The 24,654-nt window shown below is 39.9% G+C and overlaps 1 protein-coding gene across 1 annotated transcript in view; it reads left to right on the forward strand.

Moving 5' to 3' along the window:
* Window positions 1-11,993: 11,993 nt before the first annotated feature.
* Window positions 11,994-24,654, forward strand: part of hmcn1 (hemicentin 1) — a 74,278-nt gene continuing 61,617 nt past the window's right edge. Inside the window, 1 exon segment of the mRNA XM_034530673.1 lies at window positions 11,994-12,249. Within this exon segment, the coding sequence (XP_034386564.1) occupies window positions 11,994-12,249 (256 nt within the window).

Raw genomic sequence — 24,654 nt, forward strand, 5'->3', positions numbered from 1 at the left:
TTGTTATTGTTGTGGTAGTAATCTATACCGATGTGATGTGTATACACATGATTGTTGTCGCGTTAACGATTAAGACAACACATGATCTCTCGTGAGATGACACCGGTTTAAAAACATGTAAATCTGTAGGCTTGCATGTGACAGTGTGTTTGGTCTCACATCATTCAGTCCCTGGCTGCTCCTGTCTGCTCCTCCACTCGGCTGTCTGTCTCATCGCTCTCTCTCTCTCTCTTTTCATCCTCCTGTTTTAGCCTATTCATTTCTCTCTTCTTGGGTTGATGTTTTGTGAAATGCTCAATCTTTTGAAACACAAAAATAACATCAGTCATCCTTTTTACTCTTTATATAACTAGGCGTTTTTTAAACAAGACGCTGTCTCTCAGTGAGCTGTCTTTTCTTTTCCTCGCGAATGTTAAGATAGGATTATCTCAACCGCACTCATAAAACCTCATACATATTGCACAGCGCCAGGAGCAAATGTTCCTGTGATCCAGGGAGTTTCACAAGAAATCTAACATGCTCAACATATCACATGGAAGCCTCAAGTCAAGAACGAACGCAGTGCATGATCAAACGAGCACATGTTGACAACCAGAAATTAATCTGTTGATGTAAATTATTCATAATAAAATCCACATCACAGGACTACAATTTCTTAATTCCCATATATACAGCAGATTCCCTTTTGGGCTTAGAGTTTTCTCCCGGGACAAGTAGCTGAATGGTGAGAGGACATTTAAAATATGAAAGAGGAAAACACGACAGTTCTCGTTTTCAACCTTGAAGCTCTCATCATCTCTTGTTGTTTCCCCTCTTTGTTTCAACTGCTTTTAAAGACATAGTCTGCTGTGTGAATCCTATTCTCTAAAAAAATCTATAGCATTGCTGTAAATGATCAGGATTCAGCACTTTGTTTGATGCTTTTTTATTAATGTTGAAAGCAGTAAACCTCACTCTGATATGTGGAATTTAACTCCTGCTCTCCACCCTTTCCTTTTATGTATAATTCCTCTGTGTCTTTCTTAACGAGATTTAATATCACACAGTTTTTCTGGGGGGCGGGGGCAGCAATACCTAATTAGTCGCATACCAACGGCCAGCTCATCACACACACTTGCCTTTCCATAATGAGCTAGTTAGCAGCAGATCCGCTTTGAGAAATAGTAAGACGATACACATTAGTGTCGTGATCGCCAGAAACTTGTTTTTCAGTCCATGTTGAATGGACAGCTTTATGATCTCCACTCTTATTTCAATTTCCCTAAAAAACTTGTAAATGTCAACTACCTCACTAAGACATATGGCCAACTAATAATTAAACATGCAGTCAGGAAATGTGTATTGTCACTGCATACACAGTTCATCATTATTCTGTTCACACTCAGTATTGTTGAAGGAGAACTTTACCCTTTTTAAGTAAGTCATTTGACTCGAGTGCCAACAACTGGGGCCTCAAGCTCCTCAAGCTCCTCAAGCTGATGTTGCAATGAGACAGCAGTGCGGGTAAATAAAGGTAGCGTTCTCTTTGTGACCCGAGGTCCATACTGGCATTAATTTTTTCCTGTTTAAATTCAGCAGCCCAAACATACCCATAGCCAGCAGCCTTGATTATATGATGCCCTACCACACAACTCAAACTCAAGTTGTGTACACATATGCACACACACAGTGGCGGTTGGCTATCAGTTACATTCTGTTTAACTTTTAACCAGTTTGCCTCCAGCGAGTAAACCTTGCATCACTTTAATCCCGGTCACATTTATCCAGTTTTAGCCGGAGTGACTAGCAAACTCACACCATCAGCGTCACAGTAGCAGTCGTACTTTTAAGGCAATTCCTTTGTACAGAAACCATCACCAGCAATATTGATTGCTTGTAGAAAGTGCATTTCACTATCTCATCACAAGAGTTGTATCAAACTGCTGAAGAGGAACATTGGTATAAATTTGACCTGAGACTCACCCATGCTCAGCTCAGCTGTCTGGTTTGAGGAGCTTAATTAAGAATGAATCAAGGGTACGGTAAGTAATAATTTGAGTTGCAGATGTCATTCTTACTGGGAATTCTGGAGACAAGTTTCTAACAACATTCATGCCTGTAATAATATTTGAACATGCTTCATGCCGACTCTTGTTTGAATGCTTCACAGATAGAACACTCACCTTTTCAACAGGTGGCCTCTTGTAATGACTGTTTCCCGTCAGGGCTTCTAATCTACTTCTTTCTCAACTTCAGTCTTTTGTGTTCATTAAAATGATGTTAAAGTCCCCAACGGAGCAGTGCTGTAACCGGAGACGTCATTTACATTTACACTCGGAGAGAGTGAATTCATTGTGGAGTTGTGGAGAGACTGCAGTGCTAAAGCATGTTGATAAATATGTGGTAGTCCCCTGTTTACCTTTTGCATACTGTATGCACTAGAGATAAACACAAACGCAGTATGCTTTTACAGCTCTTTACAGCGACAGCAGTGCGGGTAAATAAAGGTAGTGTTCTGTTTGTGACCCGAGGTCTAAACTGGCATTAATATTTCCTGTTTAAATTCAGCAAGCCCAAACAGACACATAGCCAGCAGCCTTGATTATATGATGCCCTCTCTGCTCATTCAAGTATATAATGAGAGAACATGTGCTTATCTTGTGGGAAATGTGCAGATCATCCTCTGTGCAGTTTTTCCAGCAGCTTCTGTTTTATCATTGTTGTCTGTGTTTTGTTATGGCAGCAACTGTAAATGTCAGCAGGCATATTCCACCGTGGCACATCATAATATTTACTTTAGAAATTGGATCATAACAAATCCATTGCTGTTTTGCTCTATATAGCATCATGAATATACATAATTGAACAAGGCAGAACAGTGTACCATAACATTGCATTTAGGAAAATTATATATTCATGAATAATTACATACATAGTTGCACAATATTATATATAACAGATCGTACATCTTTATACAATACATTATATTATGTAGTATTTTGGGATGTAATTATTGTGGGAAAGGTTAAGTTAGTAATACAGAAGTTTGATAAATAAAATTGTTTTATCTGCATTTTATGCTTTGTTGCTTTAAAGAAATGCTTTTCTTTCACTGATGCATGTTCTCATTGTCTTAAACTACTTTAACTACTACCGTCTCAACTATTTCTGTAGATATCTGTGATTTTTGATATGCGTGTGACCATTAAAAGAGCAAAAAAAGAATTGTGTTTGGAACAAGTAAATATAATAAGAGCTGAAGAGAGCAAAGTAAAGTTTTTGTTTTTACAAAACAATCAGAAAGAGGATAGCGGATAAAGTGCCAGACAGCAACATGAGGTGCTTTCAGCCTTTTTGTAGATGCATTAATAAAAATTTAAAAATAGTCACGTATTGTGACTCGTTTCCACGTGTATCTTGTATTTTTCTCAATGTCACATTCCAGCAGTGAGGGACAGTGTTGATATTTTGGCCTGGGTCTTTTGTTTTGGTAAAAAACAATAGCTCACATTTTCACAATCCTTTCTTTGGCCTTCGTAAAGGTCTCACCAAGCTGTTTTCATGTTAGATGCAGGACACACAAACAGTCCTCACTGGGCTGAGGACAGGTTGCAGTTCTTGAGTTGAGGTCAGCTGGAAGTATCATGTTTTGTCATGGTTGCTATAATTTCCATGTTAATGCAAAGGATTTAGACCATTTGTTTTTCCATAACACTCAGCCATTACAAATGTACACTTTTATTGAATGCCGTGGGGATATTGTTTTCTGTATTTAACCCATCCTTAGTAATTTAGGAGCAGTGTGCTGCAGTGAAGTGCCCGGGGAGCAACTGGGGATTCAGTGTCTTGCTCAAGGACACTTCTACATGCAACTATGGGGAGAGCGGAGATCGAACCGGAGACCTTGTGGTCGCAGGACAACCACTCATCCCCATGAGCTACAGCCGACCCCAAATTACACTAAAATTGAACTTTTTAGCCTCTGACATGCACAACCAATGTAGTATTGATGACTGCAGGCTACAGAGTAAATGGCTCTGTCAAGACCAATGTGCGTTAGGGCCAGTCAACTCAATGTTGTTTATACAAAAAGTATGGATTCATGGAAATTATATGGAATAGACACATTTCTGGTTGGTTTTGATCCAAAGCTCACAAAAGGTAAACTTAGTTTGAGAAGCCTCTGCTGTCAATTCACTGAACATCTTCTGCCTTTTGCCCTCACTATGCATGTATACGCATCTATGATGTGAGCTAAACACACTTCCAATATATGTTGGAGACATGTTGGAGACAACCCTTTACATTTTTACCAGAAGCATTTGTGAAACTGTGAAAACAAACAAAATTCAATAATAGTAATGCGAATCAATGAACGATGAGATGACATAAAACAGTTGGAAGAACTTGGAAGAAACAAAGTACGACTAGTGAAAGATTAACGAAGAATAGATCAAATTTATTAAACTGTCTTCCTCCTCACCAGGAACTTTAGCTTTAATACAGATATTTTTCATAATCCAGTGCATATAGACTTGTCTGTAACATGGAGGCTAAGCAAGGTATCACCATGGCTAGAAACAATATTAAACCAAATAAGCCCAATACTAGTTTACCATTATGGATTTCTCTGACAGTTGATACACCAGAGCAACAATCTGTAACTAGAACAAGTTAATGGTTTCCTTGAGGAAATTTACAAGCAAAGAAGTTCATTTTAAAACACATGTCAAATTTGACCTTAAACACAATTGTTTGTCATATTTTATTCATGTCCATACATTTGGCGGTACAATACTGCCACTACAATCATTAAGACACATAGTGTTAGCCCAGTTAATAGTTTGTATATCATTTGTTAACATTGTTAATGCTGATAGTTTTACTGAAATGTCACAGATTTACACACAAATTGGTCGCAAAAAGTATTTTTGGCATGAGCCCACCAGTAAAAAGATTAATAAAGCCCTACATAATGGCAGACAAGAAATTGGAGAACATATTAATTTTGCTTGCACATTGCAACAATTCTGTGGAAAGGCTGTAGGAAAATATGTGGTGGGACATGCTAACTAGAGGAAGTTAGCACAGATTATTGATCACTTTCTGAACTTGCTCAACACAAGTCAAGTACAAAATGCTTTTTGATAATATTGAATTAATGTCATGACTTTCTACAAGTAATATAAACTATATTATTTCAAATGTTCCATGCTGAGGCTTGTGTATTATGTGCCTGTTTAACTGTAAAACACCTAAACTGTTAAACATACAGCAGCATTTTAGTCCATTCTCTTATGTAAGATGAACATCCACGACTCAGCTTCCTCCAGGCCATGGGAAGTCAGACTATTTTCTGAAGGATGCTTCCTTGATGGGTTGCAGTTGGAGACATTGTGTTCCCTTACATACATACAAACACATACATGTATATGAATACATAGTCCGCCTGATGAACACACAAATGCCTTCTGTCAGTAGAAGACTGTGAAAAACTTTATTGTCCGAAATGTCCACTGTGATTATGGGAGAGGTTCCTTCGGTGGGATAAGGTCAGGGAGATGTTTTGAGAAAACGGTTGTATGTGAATAGATAAAGTCTGCTTTCCCATAATATTCTAGTGCAGATGTGTGTGTGTCGACTTGTTGTTTTGTATTGTGTGCTTGTATATGAGAAAGGGCTGCCTCCACACAGGTGCATGGGTTTACGTAAAAAGGGGAGAAAGAAACAAAGTGCTCATCAACCAGACTGAGAAAGACAGACACTGTATTTATTGATGTGTAGTGCATGTCCCCCCACCCTCTATCTTCCGTTTCTCTAAGCTATTACTTTACTCTCTTTAACGTAAATCCTCTCTCACTCCATCATCCATCCATCCTGCCATCATTTTACAATTGTATTATTTATGTCCCAGGCCATTATTGCTGTTGTTATTATCCAGTTATTGCCAGATATCCCACTGTTCTTTTGTCCGTTGATTTTCCCAGAGACTCTCTTTCACAGACATGCACGCTAGGATGGAAAACAGGAAAGACATGGAAAGAAGATGTTCGTGAAAGAAAGAAAAAAGTGGAGTGACAACAACAATAAGGCAAGGGAATATAATGGAGACAGAGAGATGAATGGAGTAGAGTAACAGAACATATCAGACAATTCAGCAGAAGTTTCTCCATTGTGTGCTGCGGACAGATTGACACATAGACAACATTGTCACATAATGAAAAGGGACAAATAGGTACTTTTTCAAATGTAAATGACCATTTAGAGTTAACTGTAGGTCACGAGTAACGTCCTTGCTAAACCTCTCTCTCTTTTACCCTTATTCTCTGTATCTCTCGCTCACTTTCTGATACGCTCATACACTCACCTTTCTGGCATAGTCTGTTTTTATGGTCTGTGAAAAACAAAACCTGAATGAACGCTACCAGATTAAAAAAGAGTGACAGAGAGAGGTGCTTTCCAGTTAGATCTGAGTCTGATGTAGAGAAACTTCTTCTTTCCTCGCCTGTCATTTCCATTATCACTGACTACATATAATGAAGAATGACCGCAGTCTGTCATAACTTTTATGGAAGTCAGATGTCGTAAATTCTCATTGTTTGCAGTCTGCAGTGTTTAATGCCGTACATTTATAGAAGGTAGAAGCCACATAGTCAGTTGATATAGTCCCTTTTATTATTTCCCTTGATGTGTACTGTATATCTGATGCTCTCTACTTCTCTGTTCTTTCATTCGGTTCTCATTATTTCCAAATAAACTCCTAATAAAGATAGCAAGGAACAAAGAAATATTGCCATCGCTGCTTGTGTGTGACTGACGTCTGAGTGGGCGAGAGAGAGGATGAGACAGTAAGAGAATGGGCACAATTGTTTGTGCACACAAATGCACATGTTTGTGTGGTTACCCATGTCCATATTGTTCAGTGTGTGTTAATGAAAGCGAGAGACCCAGAGTGGGAGACAGAGATAAATGAAAGAATGGAGAGGGATTACAAAGGATATGTTGGTGTGTATGTGCACAACCAGTGAGCCTCATTGGCCAGATGAGTTGTGTTCCCTACAAAAGAGTGACTTTGGTGAGATGACAGGCAGTAAACCCAGGGATTAGGTCTGTTGGGCAACACAGCAACAGGCCCCAGGGCCGGTTTCTGGTTGGTTTACTGGGGGGCTGGAGCGCATGTGTCATGTGGTGCATGTTTGGAAGACAGAGGGAATGATGTTTGTGTGCTGCAGTCATGCCTGTCCTATGAGTCTGCACTCATGAGCCAGTAATTAGGCAGCTATAGAAAACTACCAACATAGGCAGAAACACACACTCCCATGGGGGAAATAAACAGAATGTGGTTCACCTGGCAGAAACATTATTTCACAAAAGGATCACAAGCATATGAAAGGGAGCTCACACTGGGAACAAAACCTTTCCTGGCACTTTCTAGTCTGTTTCCCATTCCAGGGTCTTTCTTAGGACAATCAAGAGAGAGAGAGAGAGAGAGAGAGAGAGAGAGAGAGAGAGAGAGAAGTGAATGAAAGATGATGTGACTGACTAGAAACAGAGAGCAGTGCAGCAGGAGAAAGTTATTGATGCAACTGTATTTTTTCCTCCTCTCTTTCCTTGTTTCCTTCCTGTATTATCCCAAAAACTGCTGGTAGACAGGAGAAAGAAGGTCTCGTATGAGTTTGTAAAAGCCGGGTTGGGTTTTGTTGCGCAATGGAAAAGGAAGTCGTTGCTACAATGTCGAGTCCATAGGATTCTTTGGTATTGTCCAGTTTGGAGAAACTGCTTCAGGCCAGTGCATTCCTGTAAAGTCAGCAAACAGAACATAACAACTATAGTTATCTAGCATTTTAGCTTTTGCTATGAGAAGTGCAGAAAGAAACATACATAGTGTTTTCCACCTGTAATCAGGTTTAGCTATTTTCAGCAGCAATTAAGCAGAAATATGTTCAGTACCAATTCCAATTATAGTATCTACAGTATCTAATATATATATACAGAATCTAAATTATGTAAATATGTTACAGATTCCAAGAAAGTGAAACCTAATCTGTGATGTTATTGTGAGACAATTTGTAGAGCTGGTGCAATGATAATGTAAGATGAGACAACTAAGTATTCATTGACCCATTATTTTTGGATACATCTGTGGTAGCTTTGGCGGTTGCTTAGGGACAATGTTTGTGTCAGTGAACAAATGTCCTATTTTTTACAAACTCTTCAAGCTCAACAGTATTAATTAGAAAGTAAATATATTAGACACAGCAATTTCTCAGATTATTATATACTATTGTTATTAATATTCAGATTGTTAAGAATTTTCTATTCTAATTGTGTATGACCCTACTACTTAAACTGAATATCTTACTGTAATGAATGATTGATGTTTAATTAATGAGTTACCCTTTTGTGGTCAAAAGGTCATGAAGGTCACGACTGAACTGGGTGGTTGCGTAGAAGCACATGCACGACCTTCAACTGAACGCTAACAATGTTCACCTCCCACAACTGATACTAAATGTCTTCACTTTGACATTGACAGGATTTAATCTGGTGTTTTACCTTGAACACAAGCTCTAGCACTGTGTGTGTGTGTGTGTGTGTGTGTGTGTGTGTGTGTGTGTGTGTGTTGGAGAGAAATATCCAGCTTGTGTGTGACACTTGTACAGTTCCTTATACGCTTCCTGCTCTTTTTCTGAGATGACATCTCCACCCTCTCTCTTCCCTATTTCCAGGGTAGGGATGTATTTCCACCGTATTTCAACACATCTACTTCTGCATATTGCCTTTGGAGAAGTGAATCATATTGCTAGCTTGCACACATAGTAGAAAAGAATGACACTGTTGTATTTAAACATTGTGAGTGTGACTGATTGTTTGATCCATCCATCCATCCATCCATCCATCCATCCATCCATCCATCCATTTAATTTTTGTGTTCTTGTATGAACATGTTATAGGGACAGGACCTGCACCTTGTGGTTTATTTCTGTTGAGAAATATGTTGCGTAATAACTGCCTGCGTGCTGGATTTCATGGTCCATTTTCAAATAGCTTTAGCCTCCTCATTTGTTTGCCATGCAAAATTCTCTTTCCGCACCATTTGAGTGTGCCTTGGTTTGTGAGGTTTGGATTCTTATTTGAATGTTTCCATGTAACTTACAATCAACAACCTCCAGTCAAGAACTGGTGAAAATGCAAGACACTTCACTTTCCAATACCAATCCCTTTACAGAGCAATGTATTTTGAAATAGACTGATGACTCTTTTTACCTTTACTTTTTTGTATTTTCCCCCTGATCTCACACATTTATATATACACATATACAGTTTTAAACCCTGCATTAGCAGTCATATGAGATATCAATGGTGTACTAGCTCTCCCTAGTGCCCAACTAGGCTTATTGTTTGCACTGTACAATCATTGTCTGAGAGGAGTGAAGAAGAACAAATTGGATTACTTGAAACTAAAGCAACGCCTCACAAATAATTCATAACCAAGTAAAGCTGTCAGTTCAAAAAAAAGATCTATCTTACTGACCAGGATATTATTCACTTTCTACCTTATTCTCCTTTATTCTTGTTTCAGAACTAGTTAGGGGATATAACATATAATAAAAGATTGTGGAAAGAGGTATTGTATTTACAGATGTGCAGGAGTCTCTCAGACTTCATTTCTCATAAAAGAGCCCTGCAACTTGAATACAGTTGAACACTGAATCAACATCATAATTGTAACACAACCATCATACTTATGATATTCATCAGCAGTAGCTCTTCGGTGTTTAACATGTAAACAGAGATTGATTGAAGTAAGATGTTACTTACTCCTCAGGCTTTTTTTTATTTATTTTAACATTTCACAACATGAAACGCACAGGTCTAAAAAATAAATTTGGTTATGGCTTGATTCCATTAGGCTGCCTTGGTCTCAGGTTTCACAGCAAACATATTTACTTGAATTATGGCTCCATTCCATTTAGCATTTAATATGCATAATATAGATCTAGACTTCGAAACCCACATTTCAGTAGCAGCAACCACACCATCAATGGATGCTTTTTAAAGATTTATTAAAGAAAAACACAATTGATGTGCGATGTTTGAACTATTAGCTCATCTGCTTTGCCAAATGCGTTGTGTAGAAGCTTCATTGGACAAACCCCCTCAGGTACAGTTGAGGAGTAGTAATGCTACGAAATTCTGCTAGATAGAGAACAGTTATAGTATAGATGGATCATTTATGTAATTTAGGACTGAAATCATCAGTAAAAACTGTTGATCGAATTGAAGTTACATCATACAAAGAGTCTTTTAAACATATTGTTGTCTGCATGCAATATTACTGATACTTGATTTCTGTTTTATTTGTGCCTAATTAACGACATCCACTTTGTCTTTCAAACAGTGGAAGAAGTGCTCAGAGCGTCACTTGGGTTAAAGTAGACATACAACAAAAAATACTCAATTATAAGTAAAAGTCATGCTTTCCTAATCTTGTAAATTTACATAATTATTATCAGCTAAATAGACTACTAAAGTAAAAGTACTGGTCATATGATAAAATGTCCCATGTGACTCATACATATATAATTATAATAGTATCGGAATATAGCTACAAAATAAGGATTTTACTGTTGTAGTTGGTCGAGGTGGAGCTAATTTGAACTCTTTCATATACAGTCAGCTATGCTCTAAAGGGTGACAAGATCAACCAGAGGGGTTGTCAGTGTAAAATAATGTGTAGGCTGGGAAGCACTGTTTTCATTTTTTAATATGCTTTATTTTTAAACTTATAACATGTTCTTTTAAATGTCAAATCTCAATTTTAAAAGTAACCAGTAACTCCAGCTCTCAGATAAATGTAGTAAAACATACAATATTCCTATCATGGAGTGGAAAATGGAAATACTCAAGTGAAGTACAGATTCCTCAAAAATGTATTTAAGTACAATACTAGAGTGAATGTACTCAATTACTTTCCACCACTGCTTTTGAAGGACAACATATGGGCAAGAAGAAAAACAAAAGCCTTACATAAGTAAACCCATTTGATTTGGGTTAAATTAAGAAAACAGTTTACCCTATGTATCATTCAAATTCCTTGATTTTCTTCCATGTTTCACTTTTTGGTCCATGTTTTTCCTTGTTTTTATAAACCTGCAAAATATCTCCTATTAAGACTGTTTCGTGCAAGTATTGTCATACCGAATATCAATTCTTAAATGTCTAGTTGTAGGCACTTACTACTTACTACCACTAGGTGGCAATGCAGAGCTCAGCATCACCAAAGAGCTGCTTTTTGATTGTCCTGGTCCCAAACCAGCTTGTCTCATGCAAGTTCAGCATTGCAAACCATCGCATCCTTTCTGTCTGTGTTATTCACAATAGTTCAACATTAATTGGCCTTCTAATAATGTGTATCTAATTGCATCACATTTCTTATTGATTAAAAAAAAAGTATAACTCAACGAGACCTGCAACAAGTCATGCAAATCCAACAACGTTACGCGTGGATGACTGTAGCCTACTTGTGTTATTATGGGAAACATCACAGCGCTGGAGCTCTTTGCGTTACGCCTTGAAGTCATTTGCCTCGAAGTCACCCAAACATCTCGTCCAATCAGAGCGCAGTTATTCTGCACGGGTTAGTGTGTGCCTTGGAGACCTTCTGTCCAGCTGATAGGGGGTCTTTGTATGACAGAGCTGAACAAGGGCTCCGGACTCTGCAGACGACAGACGACAGGCACCGCTGCAGCTGCCGAGACAAGCGGACGCTCGTGTTCACAGAGAAGTGAGAGCTTGAGACGCTGCAGAGGAACAAGCCCACGACCTTTTTTTTCCCCCCTCCCCGTTTCGTTGGGCTGTTGTTGTACCCTTTGTAAGTTGTTCTCCATACGTTCCAGTGCATGTGTGAGAACCCGATGTCTCTACCTTTACTTCGAGACTTACCCTGAGGTCCCAACTGGCGAGAAGGAAAACATCCAAGAACTTTGCTAGAGAAGCATCTTGGATCTGAAATGGGCAGCACGTTGGTGTGGTTGTCCCTTCTGCTGTCGGTGTCGTTTTCCGCCGGACAGGACACGGGGACGGGGGCCACGAAGCAGGACATCCCGGAGGGGGCATCCACCCTGGCATTCGTCTTTGATGTTACCGGCTCCATGTACGACGACCTGGTCCAGGTCATCGAGGGCGCGTCCAAGATTTTGGAAACTTCCCTCAATAGACCGAAGCAAACTTTGTATAACTTTGCCCTGGTGCCCTTCCACGATCCAGGTAATGTGACGGTGTGAATACGGAGTGAAAGTCGTATCTGTTGTGCTAACCTTTTTTTTGCCGAATGACATTTTTGCTTTTTGCTTTTTGCAAACTGGCTGCACACCTTTGGGATTATTCGGAGTTCACTCTCTGCTGTGACAACAAAAGCACACAGAAAAGTGAGACATGTGATAGTTTGCTCACAATCCGCCCCAATGCTCCTCACACCTCCAGAGGAGGGACTCTGGGGGATTTTGTCTCCGCACACAGATGTTCAGCCTGGCGGTCACTATCATTAGCATTCCGCCAGGGTTAGTGTGTGGCTTTATGTTTGCAATGCAGCTCAATGATTATTATCACCCCTGGGTGCTCTCTCATTCTCAACAGATACTATTGGCCAGACAGTATATCATTGGGCTACTGAACAGTAACCCTGGCTCGTTGGTCAGAGGCGCAGGCGCACTGTCATGTAAAAATGACAAGTTCCGAATGGAGTTGTTAAATAATCATTATTAATAGTGTGACATAATCTCATGGGAAGTGCATTGAAGCTATTGAAGAGCATACATTCGATGTAGTGACTTACATTAGCTGTATCTCTTTCCAAGTAGAATTCATCTTTTCTATCATAACCACTTTACTTGAGGTTATGTTTCAAGTTTGAACGTTTTGGTGATGGAGAGACTTTGTGTTCGTATTTTAAGTCCCTGTAATTGCAATTTTCAGAGAGTGAGGAGAGGTCACTCTTGCAAAAGCACCATCAAAGGCTGCCGTGATGCCTTTTAATGGATGTCGTATGCTGATTCGGAGGTGAGATGTGTCCGACATCCACCTCCATCAACAGCAGGAACAAAGGGTCCATGTTCGAGTGTGTCTCTGTAGATAGGCCTTATAAAGGTCAACAGAGACAGCGAGCGGCAGATATCAAAGTGTGTGTCTAACACTCAATAGTGTCTTTTTAAGTATTTTACGTATAATACTCCGATTTTTTCTGACCACAGACTCTCAATATTGTAGTATTTGTATAATATCATGCCACCTAAAATACAACATATGATCACCCTCATTGTGTTTAAAATATACTCAGTTCAACTTGAGTACACCTAGCAACAGCTGAGAGAAAGTACACGATGAATCGACAGAAGTGATCTGTGTGCTGAAGAGACAGATTCCTTTTCCAGATGTTCTCGTCTCCTCTGTTACATTTCAGCATGTCACAAATTCTTATGATGCTCAATTCCTCATAGATTCTTTGCCTAGAATAATAATTATATTCAAGGAAGAAAAATGCCCAGTATACACAAGTGTAACAAATGATGAATTCATTCATGTGTGTGCTTGGGAGGGAGGCAAAGGGGAGGCATTTTAAATCATTAGCAGATGATAATGGAGCTGTGATGCATTGCATCTTGGACAAAGCAACATTTTTCAAAGAATCTTGTGATTGCAACCTGTATGCACTTTCGATGCATGATTCATAGCAAATGTAAGAATTACTGTCACTAGGAAGTAATTATACAAAAGCTGAAGCTGCGACAGCGGGATTCAGAAACTCGGTGTTGGCAACTCTTTGTCTTTGTGTTTGTGTTTGTCCCCCACCATCAAGTGACGTTCGTTTGTTCTTAAAATGTTTACAAGGATGTCAGAATGTGTTCTCCAAAATCCCGGGGGAAAAGAGGAATGATTAGCACAGCACACAGTGCAAGCAGGGGTAGCTGAGCGTTCCCCCAAATGTTGTTCTTCCCTCCTTCTCCGACAGTATCCCAGACCCACTGAGAGAATCCGTTTTGTTTTCATAAGAACTTTTATTTGGGGTTTGTTTCATTCTGACACAGATCCATTTTCTCTGCTTTCCATCCGACCCAGTGCGATAACGAAGTCCCTCCTGTTTGATTTGGCTCCTTTTAAATCAGAGGCCGGAGCTTCCCCTGTATTTACACTGCAATCTGACACGGTAAACATTAGAGAGAGTGTTTGTGTTTCTCTCGTCGGCCTGTGTGTGTGTGTGTGTGTGTGTGTGTGTGTGAAGCGAGAGTGTCAGGAGGATGCCTGGATATTGGGTTCAGGCTTGTGTGGGAAGATCAGTCAGGAAGCCTCCCCCCTTTCCTTCATCCTGCAGTGGGAGAAAGAAAGAAAGCCAGAAGATACTTCACAAGTCATTTTACAGCAGGGTTGTGTATTCTGCTCTACAGTTTGAAAACACTCAAGTGAAACAGTGGTACGTTGGAAAAATAACATTCACTTTATGAGAGAATCCACAGTAAAATGCCTTCCTGGACTGTTAACAGCTGTAAACATGAACATCACTCTTCTGTAAGCTTCAGTCCAGAGAACGATGACTGATCTGTCATTAAGGAATCCAGTCTTAGGCTGAGGAGTCGAAGGTGTGCGAGCAGACTCTCTGGACTCATGGAACATTTATTTGAAAGTTTACAGCCAAATAAACTTTATTTCACAACTCCTACGACTACCAACCCAGGAAATGTGGCATTTATCCCAGAATTAATGTTACTTTGTGCAGATTTACAATTAACCATATAAAAAGACTCTCCAAGGTCAGAATAATGTACTGTAAGGAGTTGACGTGAAGTAAAAAGAGTGTGTGTGCATGTGTCCACAGATTTGTTTCCAGAGTCTACGTTCTTCATGACGTCCATACACACATATGCTCTTCCTTGTAAACGCTACCTTGCTGTGAGAGGGTGTGTTTGTGTGTGTCTCGTATGTGTGTTTAATTAGCTGAGTTTGAGATGGGTCAGAACCCAGTGCCTCGGGCCAGTGACACTTCTTTGTAGTGTTAGCTGGGCTCTCCAGCATTACGGATGTAAAATGGAACAATGACTGTAAGTTTAACGCTCTGACTTGGTGCTTTAATTGGAGGTTGTTTGCGTCTACATCAGAAGTGGCACATTTGATCCCTTTTCCATAATGGTTAGTCCTCCAGTTTTAAATGTCAGAAAGCAAAGGACAAGTTAACATAAACTTAAATTAAGTCATTATATTTAATATTTGGTTGCAAACTCTTTGTAGTCCTAAGAGTTGTGGACCTTGTCCAGGATGCAACCTCTCCCAATCACAGATTGCGCCATCTTGAACTGTTTGCGTGATTTTCTGGTTTAGGACTTTTGTTCTGCATTTTCCTATACTGGTTAAAAGTGGCTACACGTCTCACATAATGCTCCCAATATGGATGTGAACGCCCTCAAACATCCCGAAAGCTAATAATAGAGGTATGCTAGTTCTTAGAACCAGTTGTCTGACATGTCGAAGTGAAAAAGGTGGAGCCGCTGTCACATAGACCACCTTTGGACCTGTCGTTTCTGGAAGGCATTCATAGTGTAACAGCCGTTTGTACATAAAATAAGTGATGAAAGTAGTTGTGTGGACTGTGAAGAGTTATTAAGAAAGCTTGCAAGAGAAGATTGACATCTGTTTCCTTTATCATCTTCACACACCTTGCCAATCACTGTATAAAGTCTGAGTGATTGATAATTTCAGAAAGTTGCAAAAATTGTCAGATGAAGACCCCCCTTTAACATCATTGGAAAGGTTTGTGGGGGTCAGACTAGCACTTTGTTTGAAGCATTCTGACCATTTAGAAATTGTTTAATTTGAAATCCAGGAGAACGTAGCTGAAGCAGAGTAACATATCTCTGTCCTTTCTGACTGCACTGTAGTTGTTCATGGAATGGCACAAACCAAATGGAGGAAGGTTGAGTCGTAGACTGACTGACGACTGAGTGATATCTGACTAACATCAGCTTGCTCACGTCAAGAAGTTTAGACTTTGACATCCCAGTCTCTTGCTTCATTGGTATCTAGTGTTTGTGTTTCAGCTGTGAGTTCTGTAGATCAGCTATGCTGAGTGGATGGCCTGCCAGTTAACCAGTTAACTTTAGTTAGAAGGAGATGGACCAAAGCTCTGGGCGTGGAATGATGGGAGGAAATGACGGCATGGCTTCAACCTCCTCAGCATGATCAAAGGCATCTCAGAGTTCCCTTTGTTGGTGGTCATTGTCATTTTCCACCATCTCCTTTTCTCTTTGTTTCCCTCTTTCCTGAGCAGCAGTTTTTGTCTGGACCGCCCCACCTGTGTGAGATTACAAGGAGCTTGCGTTTAGCTGGACAGAGTCAATAACGATGCTATTAGGCAGGAATGCCAAAAGAAAGAGGTGGAGGTTTTTGAAGAGTTAGAGGAAGAGAGAGGAGTGTGGCATACTACAATGTGTGTTTCATGTTTCTACTCTATTTAACTTTGTAATCGGTGCTCTGAGGTTATCTCTCTTTCATCTTGGAAGTCAGCACATACCTCAGGGCTGCATCGGACACTTTAGACGTTGTCCATTCTGTTCCCTGTTTAGAGATTACAAGGTATTTAGAACAGTTTGAGGTAGTTGACCTTTTAAAGCAGTGGTTGATATGAATGGCCCATGTGTTAAATGTCTCTGTTACTTTATACTCGTTACCATGTTGGTTTTGTTTCCCTCCAGGCTTTGGATTTGGTTTTCAAACAACCCTCCAAGCCTCATCCGGAGGTTCGGAGAGTTGCTGAGCCCTGGTTGTGACCTTCAGGGCTCTTTGACATCACTGTCTGGGCTCTCATCAATTTCCTCTTGACCTTGTATTACTTATTTTTGTTTGAGTTCCAGCATCTCTCGGGTAACTGTCCGAGTCCGGAGGCGTGAATGTTGGACAGGTTGTCGTGAGAAAGTGGAGAAACAGACTGAAAACGTTAGATGACACAAAGCTGTTGGGGTGAAGGCATTATGATTCATGGCTGGAAGGGAGTTGAGACTTAAAGGAAAAATATATTAAGAATAGGAAGTGTTTATGCAATAAAACTAAACATTTATTCATCTCCCAGACTGAGGACGTTGGTTTTGTGACATAATTTAATGATGGAGGCTTTGGGAATGCCTTGGGCATTCATTTTAGTGAGGCCACTCTGTTGGCACAACATCAGTGCCAACCATAGACTGAATATGAGAAGTGGATACGTTCCCCCATTCCTTCATTGGTTGGTGGACGATGGTTTTGAGGCCTCGAGTTCAGTATTTGGCCATTGCTATCTTGTATTTTGTATTTTTGCAACCAGTTAAAGGGAGTGAATATATGTAGACTGCGGATTAGTGACACTTCTGTAGAGACGCCTACGTATATGACTCTGGTAGCGACCTGTCAATCACACGGTAGCCATGCCCCAAAACATACACTGCTTTTAGCATCTATTTTACTCTGATTGGGACCATAATGTACTAAATAAATATGCTGTATTTAAAAAGACTGAAACCTATAAACCTATTGAGAACATAAACATTAAATCAAGTGAAAAGTAGGGGCCTTTTCTCTTAGACTTTTATACAATCAGACTTCATATCAGGACCAGAGGAGTCGCCCCCTGTTGGCCATTTGAAAATAATACTAATAAGGCACTTCCGCATTGGCTTAACTTTACAGAACTAGAGTCTGCCGCTTGGTGCCAACACCAAACACATTAAACCTGCCTCAACATTTGCTACCATGACATTATCAGGGTAGTGTTTGTTGGCCAGTGTTTGTTGCTGCTCTGACAGTTGTCTTTGTCCACGGCTGTGTAGTGGTTCAAGAAGGCTTGAGTCACATAACATGTCAAATATAAATATGAATAACATACTGACCCATCTTTATGCCCCTAGAAAGGAAATGTGGGTCTCTAACCAGCCTTTCAAAATCACTGCCTTGGAATCCAAGTGGATAGTTTCCAGCTGCTGATTGCCAGCTTCCCGGCTGCAGACATACGTACACTATGTTGTATATTAGTATTTGCCAGTCAGCATTTTCTGTGCTTTATTACTCATAATAACAAGCAACAACCTCAACACTTTTACTGTTGGTCCTTTGATGAGGGCTTTCCTCAAATCACTGTTTTTATAGTCAATTTAGATCGATGTCTAGACATTATTATTAAGGAAGTATTTTTCTAAAGAACTTTTTAAGGCAGATTCATTTGATTTTATTGTTTTACGTCATACTTTCAAGGTCTGGAGGACTCATTTGGAACACATAAGATTTACGTCCTCTGGTGCCAGAGTTTAACATTCCCATGGTTTGGTATTGCATGACCTCATTGTCTTTACTTTCTAAGCTGTTTATGTACAGTTGAAACCTATGTAAGGTTCCAGCAGCTTGGCTGGTGGGCTCAGAGTGAGATTAACTCTCAAACCATTAATATGCATGCAACGTGGTTCTTCCCATAGAAACAGATGACACTTTTGAGTTATTCTGTCATGCAGGCATTTATTAGAGCTGGATGATCCTCCAACACAATCTTCAGGACACAAGTACAGTCCCGCACTTCTTTTTGTGGCTATATTTATTTAAACGTTTTGGTACAGATTTGATTGTTTACTAATTCTAAGGAGCTTTTAATATACAGCTTTTTTAAGGTTTCTTTTTATTTTACTGTTTCTTTTTGTTTTACTGTTTCAATAAACAGATAAACTCACTATACGCTACCTTCCCAGCTTTACATGGCAGGCAAGCTACGGGCCAGCCGGTGAACATACTGAAGCATTTAGCTCTAAAGAGCTTGATATTTCCCCTCAGCATTTAGTCAAGACCATAAAAGCGGTCAAAGGAGTGTGACCATTGGATTTATATATGTCACTGTGAGAGACACAACTCCTAATGAATACTGCATCTGCTGTATATATGTAAATAGGAAACGGTTTGCTAACACGTTCACCAATTATTGTCACGTCATTGTCTACTGGGACTGTTCTATTGTACTGAAAAAGACCAAGCAGGCCATGACAACCTTGTAACATTTTAATGATCCTATTAATCCCAGGACAGGTTTACAGCTATACATGAGCAGGACATTGTCAGTGACAGTATGTACTAGATGAGCTCATGGGTCGCTGTGAAAGAAGACTTGCTCAAGGTGTTCTCAGTGAGTCTGTGCGATGTGATGCACATTGCTCTCTAGTTGTGCAAGAAAACATTGTACCCATGTGTCGTGTGTTGTGCTTGATGCATTTAGCCGTCTCACAGTTTTTGCAGGTGTATTCTTTTTCTTTTCTTCTTTTCTTCTTGTCCTCTTATTTTTGTCTTCCTGACAAACTTAAAGCATTTACTGAAAGGATGCATGTGTCAGCACCAGAGGAAAGGACATAAAGATAGAAGCAAGGGAAAGAAGTAGAGATGAAACAACTAGTCAATAGAAGGTTGACTGACATGCAGGCCTGTGTGCTTTTAATTGAGGCAAATGTGTCTGAACCAGACAAGTGTTTTGGGAATCTGAATGGTCAGGCTGTCAGTGCCCTCTGCCCCCTGCCTCTGAGGGCTTTGCATTGGGGGTGGTCATGTATCATGAAGACCACCTCAGAACAGTGTTTCCCAACGTTTTGTATGCCATGGCAAACTTTCTATGTCCCAAACGTTTCTGGGCACAACATACAGCCCTTAAACAACACAAAATAAGGTACACATAATTGTTCAGTCCCTACAAATATAGGATAATTCTGCCTGAAACCTGAGCTTGTTTTATTGAACCACGTATTCTGTATCAAACTGATGACAAGCATGTAATGAGCTCACAGAAAACTGGCAAACAAGACACCAAAATAATTTCCTTTTCCATATGACCATTCATAAACAAAACCACCCAGTCGCTTTTGAGTAATCTGGAATTACAACACCACTCATAAAATACTTTGTCATGAGCTTTACAGTTTTGTGGTTGTAATATTGAGTGTGTTGCCATTCATTTGAACGCCTTTTACTTAATTTTGGAGGCAAATTAATACAATTAAAAGGCCACATTTAATTATTGAGAGTGAATCATAGAGTCAGCATCAGCCAAGTCGCTGGGTTTTGGCCTGGATTTCTACGATGGAGACCATATGTATGCCTTTAGGTTCTGGTGTGTGTTGCAGCCCGTTCCAGTTTTTTGCCTTTTCAATGAGAGGCACTAAGCCACAGCATTGTCTTCTTCATCCTCTTCTCCATCCCTCCCACTCGTCCTTAATATGTTGACAAGTCAATAATATGAGCATCTGTCTGACCTATTTGCAGTGATGCATTATGGGTAAGGGAGATTGCACAACACAACCAGCCAATGGTGGGGTCAGTTTTGTAAGATGTTGTTTTAGTGATGCAAAGGTGTCACCCTGCCCAGAAACCAAGTTAGGGATTTGAGAGAAATTAGTGCCTATATGAAGGAAGCGGGGAGGAGCTGAGCCATGAAATATTAACACGCCTCTAACCACATTAATTACAAATCAGACCCAAACTATTCTACGCGGCAAGAGATCATGTTAGACAAGGACTGAGATCTCAAAATGTACCATGATTGCAATTCATAAAGTTGTATTTAAAGATGTCAAAGAGAACAAAAGCTGACCTAGCATGTTTTAAAACATTGTGAACCGACCGGTGTGTATGTATACAATAAAGCCAGTGGAGTAATAGAGAGGTTGTTGACTTGTTGTCTTTTATGCGAAACATCTGCTTTTGAAAAGTGCATACTTTACTGCAAACTGAAAAAAACCCTGAAGAACCTGTGTTTAAAAAATTTTTTTTTTAGAGTACAGTGAACTACAACTAAAACTAACCTTCAATAGTTCTCAAGAACAAACCCCCAAAAAATAAAACCCCAAAATGATCAATAGGTCAGAAAACTGTACATAACAAATATATGAATGTCATCTCTCAACATGAAAATAACTCTTTCTCTTGTTGCATGCCGACATAATATGAAAAAGATTGAACATCATCTTAATGAAGACAATACTGCAGACAGTGACACTCACACTAATAATACTCTATCCTGTTCTGAACAGTACATTATCCACCTACTTTTGCCCTCTTCTTTCTTCTACATTTGTCTGCGCTCTCCTCTTGCGGCTGGCATTCAGACTCAAAGTCGAGGCGGTCACCCAACAACAAAGACAAGACTACATTCAACTCTTTCTTTTATGTTTTTCTTTGTATAAATGTGCAATTCCACACTTCACATTAAGTTGTGGTGAGAATCAGACTTTGACTGCCAACATGTGATAATGTTTATATGGATCCTCAAGTAAAGACATCTTTGTTTGGTCATATATGATCATTGCCTCTGACCCCACCCTTTCTCAGACCAGATGTATATGGAGCAAATTAAATATGCAGTAACAAGTTGAAACCATTAGTAAATTCCTTAACTTTACTGCCTATGATGCATTTATGACGTCTAGATCTTTTTTATGAATGTCACTGAGCGATAATAGCACGCGGATGGCCCATGTTAACAATTATTATTATTATTATTATCTCATTACATTTAACACACTTACAGATTGATATGCAAGTATATACACATGTAAACATATACAAACCCAGGCAGGAGATGTCCTTTTGCTGCAGGGTCGCCGTGTTTCTTTTGTTGCATGAATGGCCACTCCACAGAACCCCACATCCCCATAAATCACAATCCTAGATTTACACACACAGTCACACACACACACACACACACACACACACACACACACACACACACACTCTCAAGACATCTCTCACTCCAGTTATTAAGTCGGATGGAGAACTGGTGGAGGTTGCAGAGCTGTCATCTTTCTCTGCAACACGCTCCTCATCAGGCGATGCATCTGGGAGGGATTACATGCTGTGTGGTTTGTGCATGGGTTTCCCACTGTGTGTTTATGTGTGAAAGGCTGTGTGTAATCATTTGAACTCATGAATGCCATTATTAGAGATCTGTGGTTTTGTGGCACAACAGAGCCAATTGGGTCGAATGAAGTGAAACAGGAGAGGTAGCGCCGCAACTAGAGTTTAGCTGCCTGGTGGTCCTGCATTCCCAGTTGGTTGTGGGAAGAAGTTTCCATCACCAGTTCAGTTTGTGGTGGTTTGAAATCAAGCCTGTCGTCAGCTCTGTCGCTCTGGGCTGAACCTCAGTAATTAGACGGCAGCTGGAGAAGTGAGGCAGGGTAAGAGATGCAGTTTAAAAGAGCAAGGGTGAGGAAGAAATAAGGGAGACACACAGTGAGGCATTGCGATAAAGGATTGAGCAGGAATTGTGCAGCTTGCTGACTGATGAACTTTAAATCCAATGAGGAGGAAATAGTAAAAGGAGAGATTTTGCCAAAATGTGACTATTGTATGTTGACAGTGATGAGAACATCGGCAGGCTATGATGCATTACAGAGAATATAACTGACAGCTGGTCGGATGTTGGAAGCAGTACTCTTCTCAAACCTTATACTGCAGAAGAGGAAAGGAATAGTAAAATGTGTATGAGTTGGGCTCAATGTGATGAGAGAACACATTTTTGATACCGCACCATGTGGTTATTGTTCTGGAGTGAGGACATGGTTGTGTCAGAAATAACCACTGCATTTGAAAGAAATGAAATGATCCCATAAGAGGGACAATAGCCACTTCCACTCTTTCACTGTGCCTTTCCTTTTTAAATAGGCAATACATATGAACTTGGTTAAAAAGCTTGATCTCATTTTTCACAAGGCTGCAATTTCCTGGTTGGGGAATTCTTTCTGGGTTATTTCACCGTTGTGTCTGAGTAAAGCTGGCCAATCTAACCAAATGCAATTAGGGATTTACATCCTCATCAAAAAGGCAAGCAAAAAGGAAGAGCAATTTAAAAGAAAATAATGGAATAGAAAGTTAACAATATTGATAGTAAAAGCTACAAGGAACTTTCGTTTTGTGTTGTGTCTGGCGGTCCCTGTGGACATGAAGCGTTAGTGTTTCTGACGCCTTTAGAGAAACATTTTACTGCAGCAGAGTCTGATAGTTAGCTACAGGCAGTCCTGGTTCTGGTTCTCCTGTACTTCCCGTCTAGCGGGTCCAGCAATACGACCTGTTCTGGTCGCTGCCTGCTGGAGTCAGAGCTGAAGACGGTTTTGGTGAACTTGTGGCGTGCTGTGAATTTGTTCATCTAATTTTGCAGGGAATTGGACCTGATGACAGACATTAAGAATAAATATATACTCTAGTAACTTAAACAAAGGTAATAGTTTAATGAATGGAATAAAAACAGTTACCAATTACAAAAGAAAGAATGTTAACAATTAAGTACTGCACATTGTACGCAGTGTACTCAGACCTATTTAGTTGTGTTGCCCCTTCCCAAGAGAGACATAACATCTGTGTGCCCTGTTAATAATGATGGCTTCTTATACAGAGGTAATTACAGAGCACTATGTTGTTGACCTTTTAGCCACAGCATATTTGTTTGTGTTTGTGTGTTCATTTATAGGTCAAGAGTCTAAGTGGACCTTCTGGTTCTCCCGTGCCTTATCTCACATATGTGTCCGCAAACAACTCCTATGTATGCAGTATGTATAGCATTGGGCATTTCCCTCACTGAGGCACACTATTAGCACGGTGTGCTGTTTCACATGTGTTTCCTCAGTGGGGCTGATTAAGTGAATTATGCCTAATAGCTGACAGTCAGGATGACAGCCACTCTCTTTCTGGCAGATCTGACCCTGAGTCAGCAGAATGGCAGAACGCAATGTGTGTTTACGGCCTCAGTTGCTGTTAAGTGCTGTAACAGCTACATGTTGGGGAACCTGTCTGATTTTGTTGGATGGGGAGGCATCGAATGTTCTTTACCTGACTATTAATTAATGTAGTAGGTAAATAACTACATGCATACATAGCTCATTAAATCAGTTTAAACAACTGGGCTTATTGGGCACATACTGTTTAATAATAATTTTAAACTGTGAATGGATTGATGCCTGTAAGTAGGAGAAGGAACACAGCCATGTGACTTTGTTAATGCTAGTGCTGATGGACAGACGGTTCAGTTTCAGGGATCCTCAGTTAGCCGTCGGTCTGTAGTTTTTGTGAGCATTGTGATTATGTGTTTATAAACCAGAGAAATTGTGAGTTAGGAACATCAACGGTCGCATCACGTTATGGTCACAACTTCGAAGAAATGTTAGTTCAATCTTGTCTTATGTGTCGCTGCCAGAATGTTGAATTGATTTGGTTGAAAGACTTTAAAGGCTGTGACCTTTCAATGCATTACCCTTGGAGATCCTCACTGCTGATGTTGTTAGAAAAGAGAAACTCCCTCCACAATGATTCCCGGCTAATTACTTTCAGACCGAATGTCAGTGGAGGTGAAACTAAGTTTGCCATTGGGAAGTTGCCCAGTTTGTTCCATCCCATTAGACTTTCTGTGCGTGTTTACGCTTGCATGTGATTTGCAGATGCATGCTTTTACAGTTGGCATTATGGATGAATGCTGGAAGACGATAAAGGTGGATTCATTTGTTTTGATCATTTTGGACTATTTGTATAATTTTATTTGTGTCAATCATTTACACAACAGATCAAGAAAAGCAGGATGAGATGCAGGTCATTTTCTCTATTTTGTTGTCAGACTTTAGAGCATTTTTTCACTCTGACTTCATT

The sequence above is a fragment of the Cyclopterus lumpus genome, chromosome 4, assembly GCF_009769545.1.
Source record: "Cyclopterus lumpus isolate fCycLum1 chromosome 4, fCycLum1.pri, whole genome shotgun sequence".
In the NCBI taxonomy this organism is placed as follows: domain Eukaryota; kingdom Metazoa; phylum Chordata; class Actinopteri; order Perciformes; family Cyclopteridae; genus Cyclopterus; species Cyclopterus lumpus.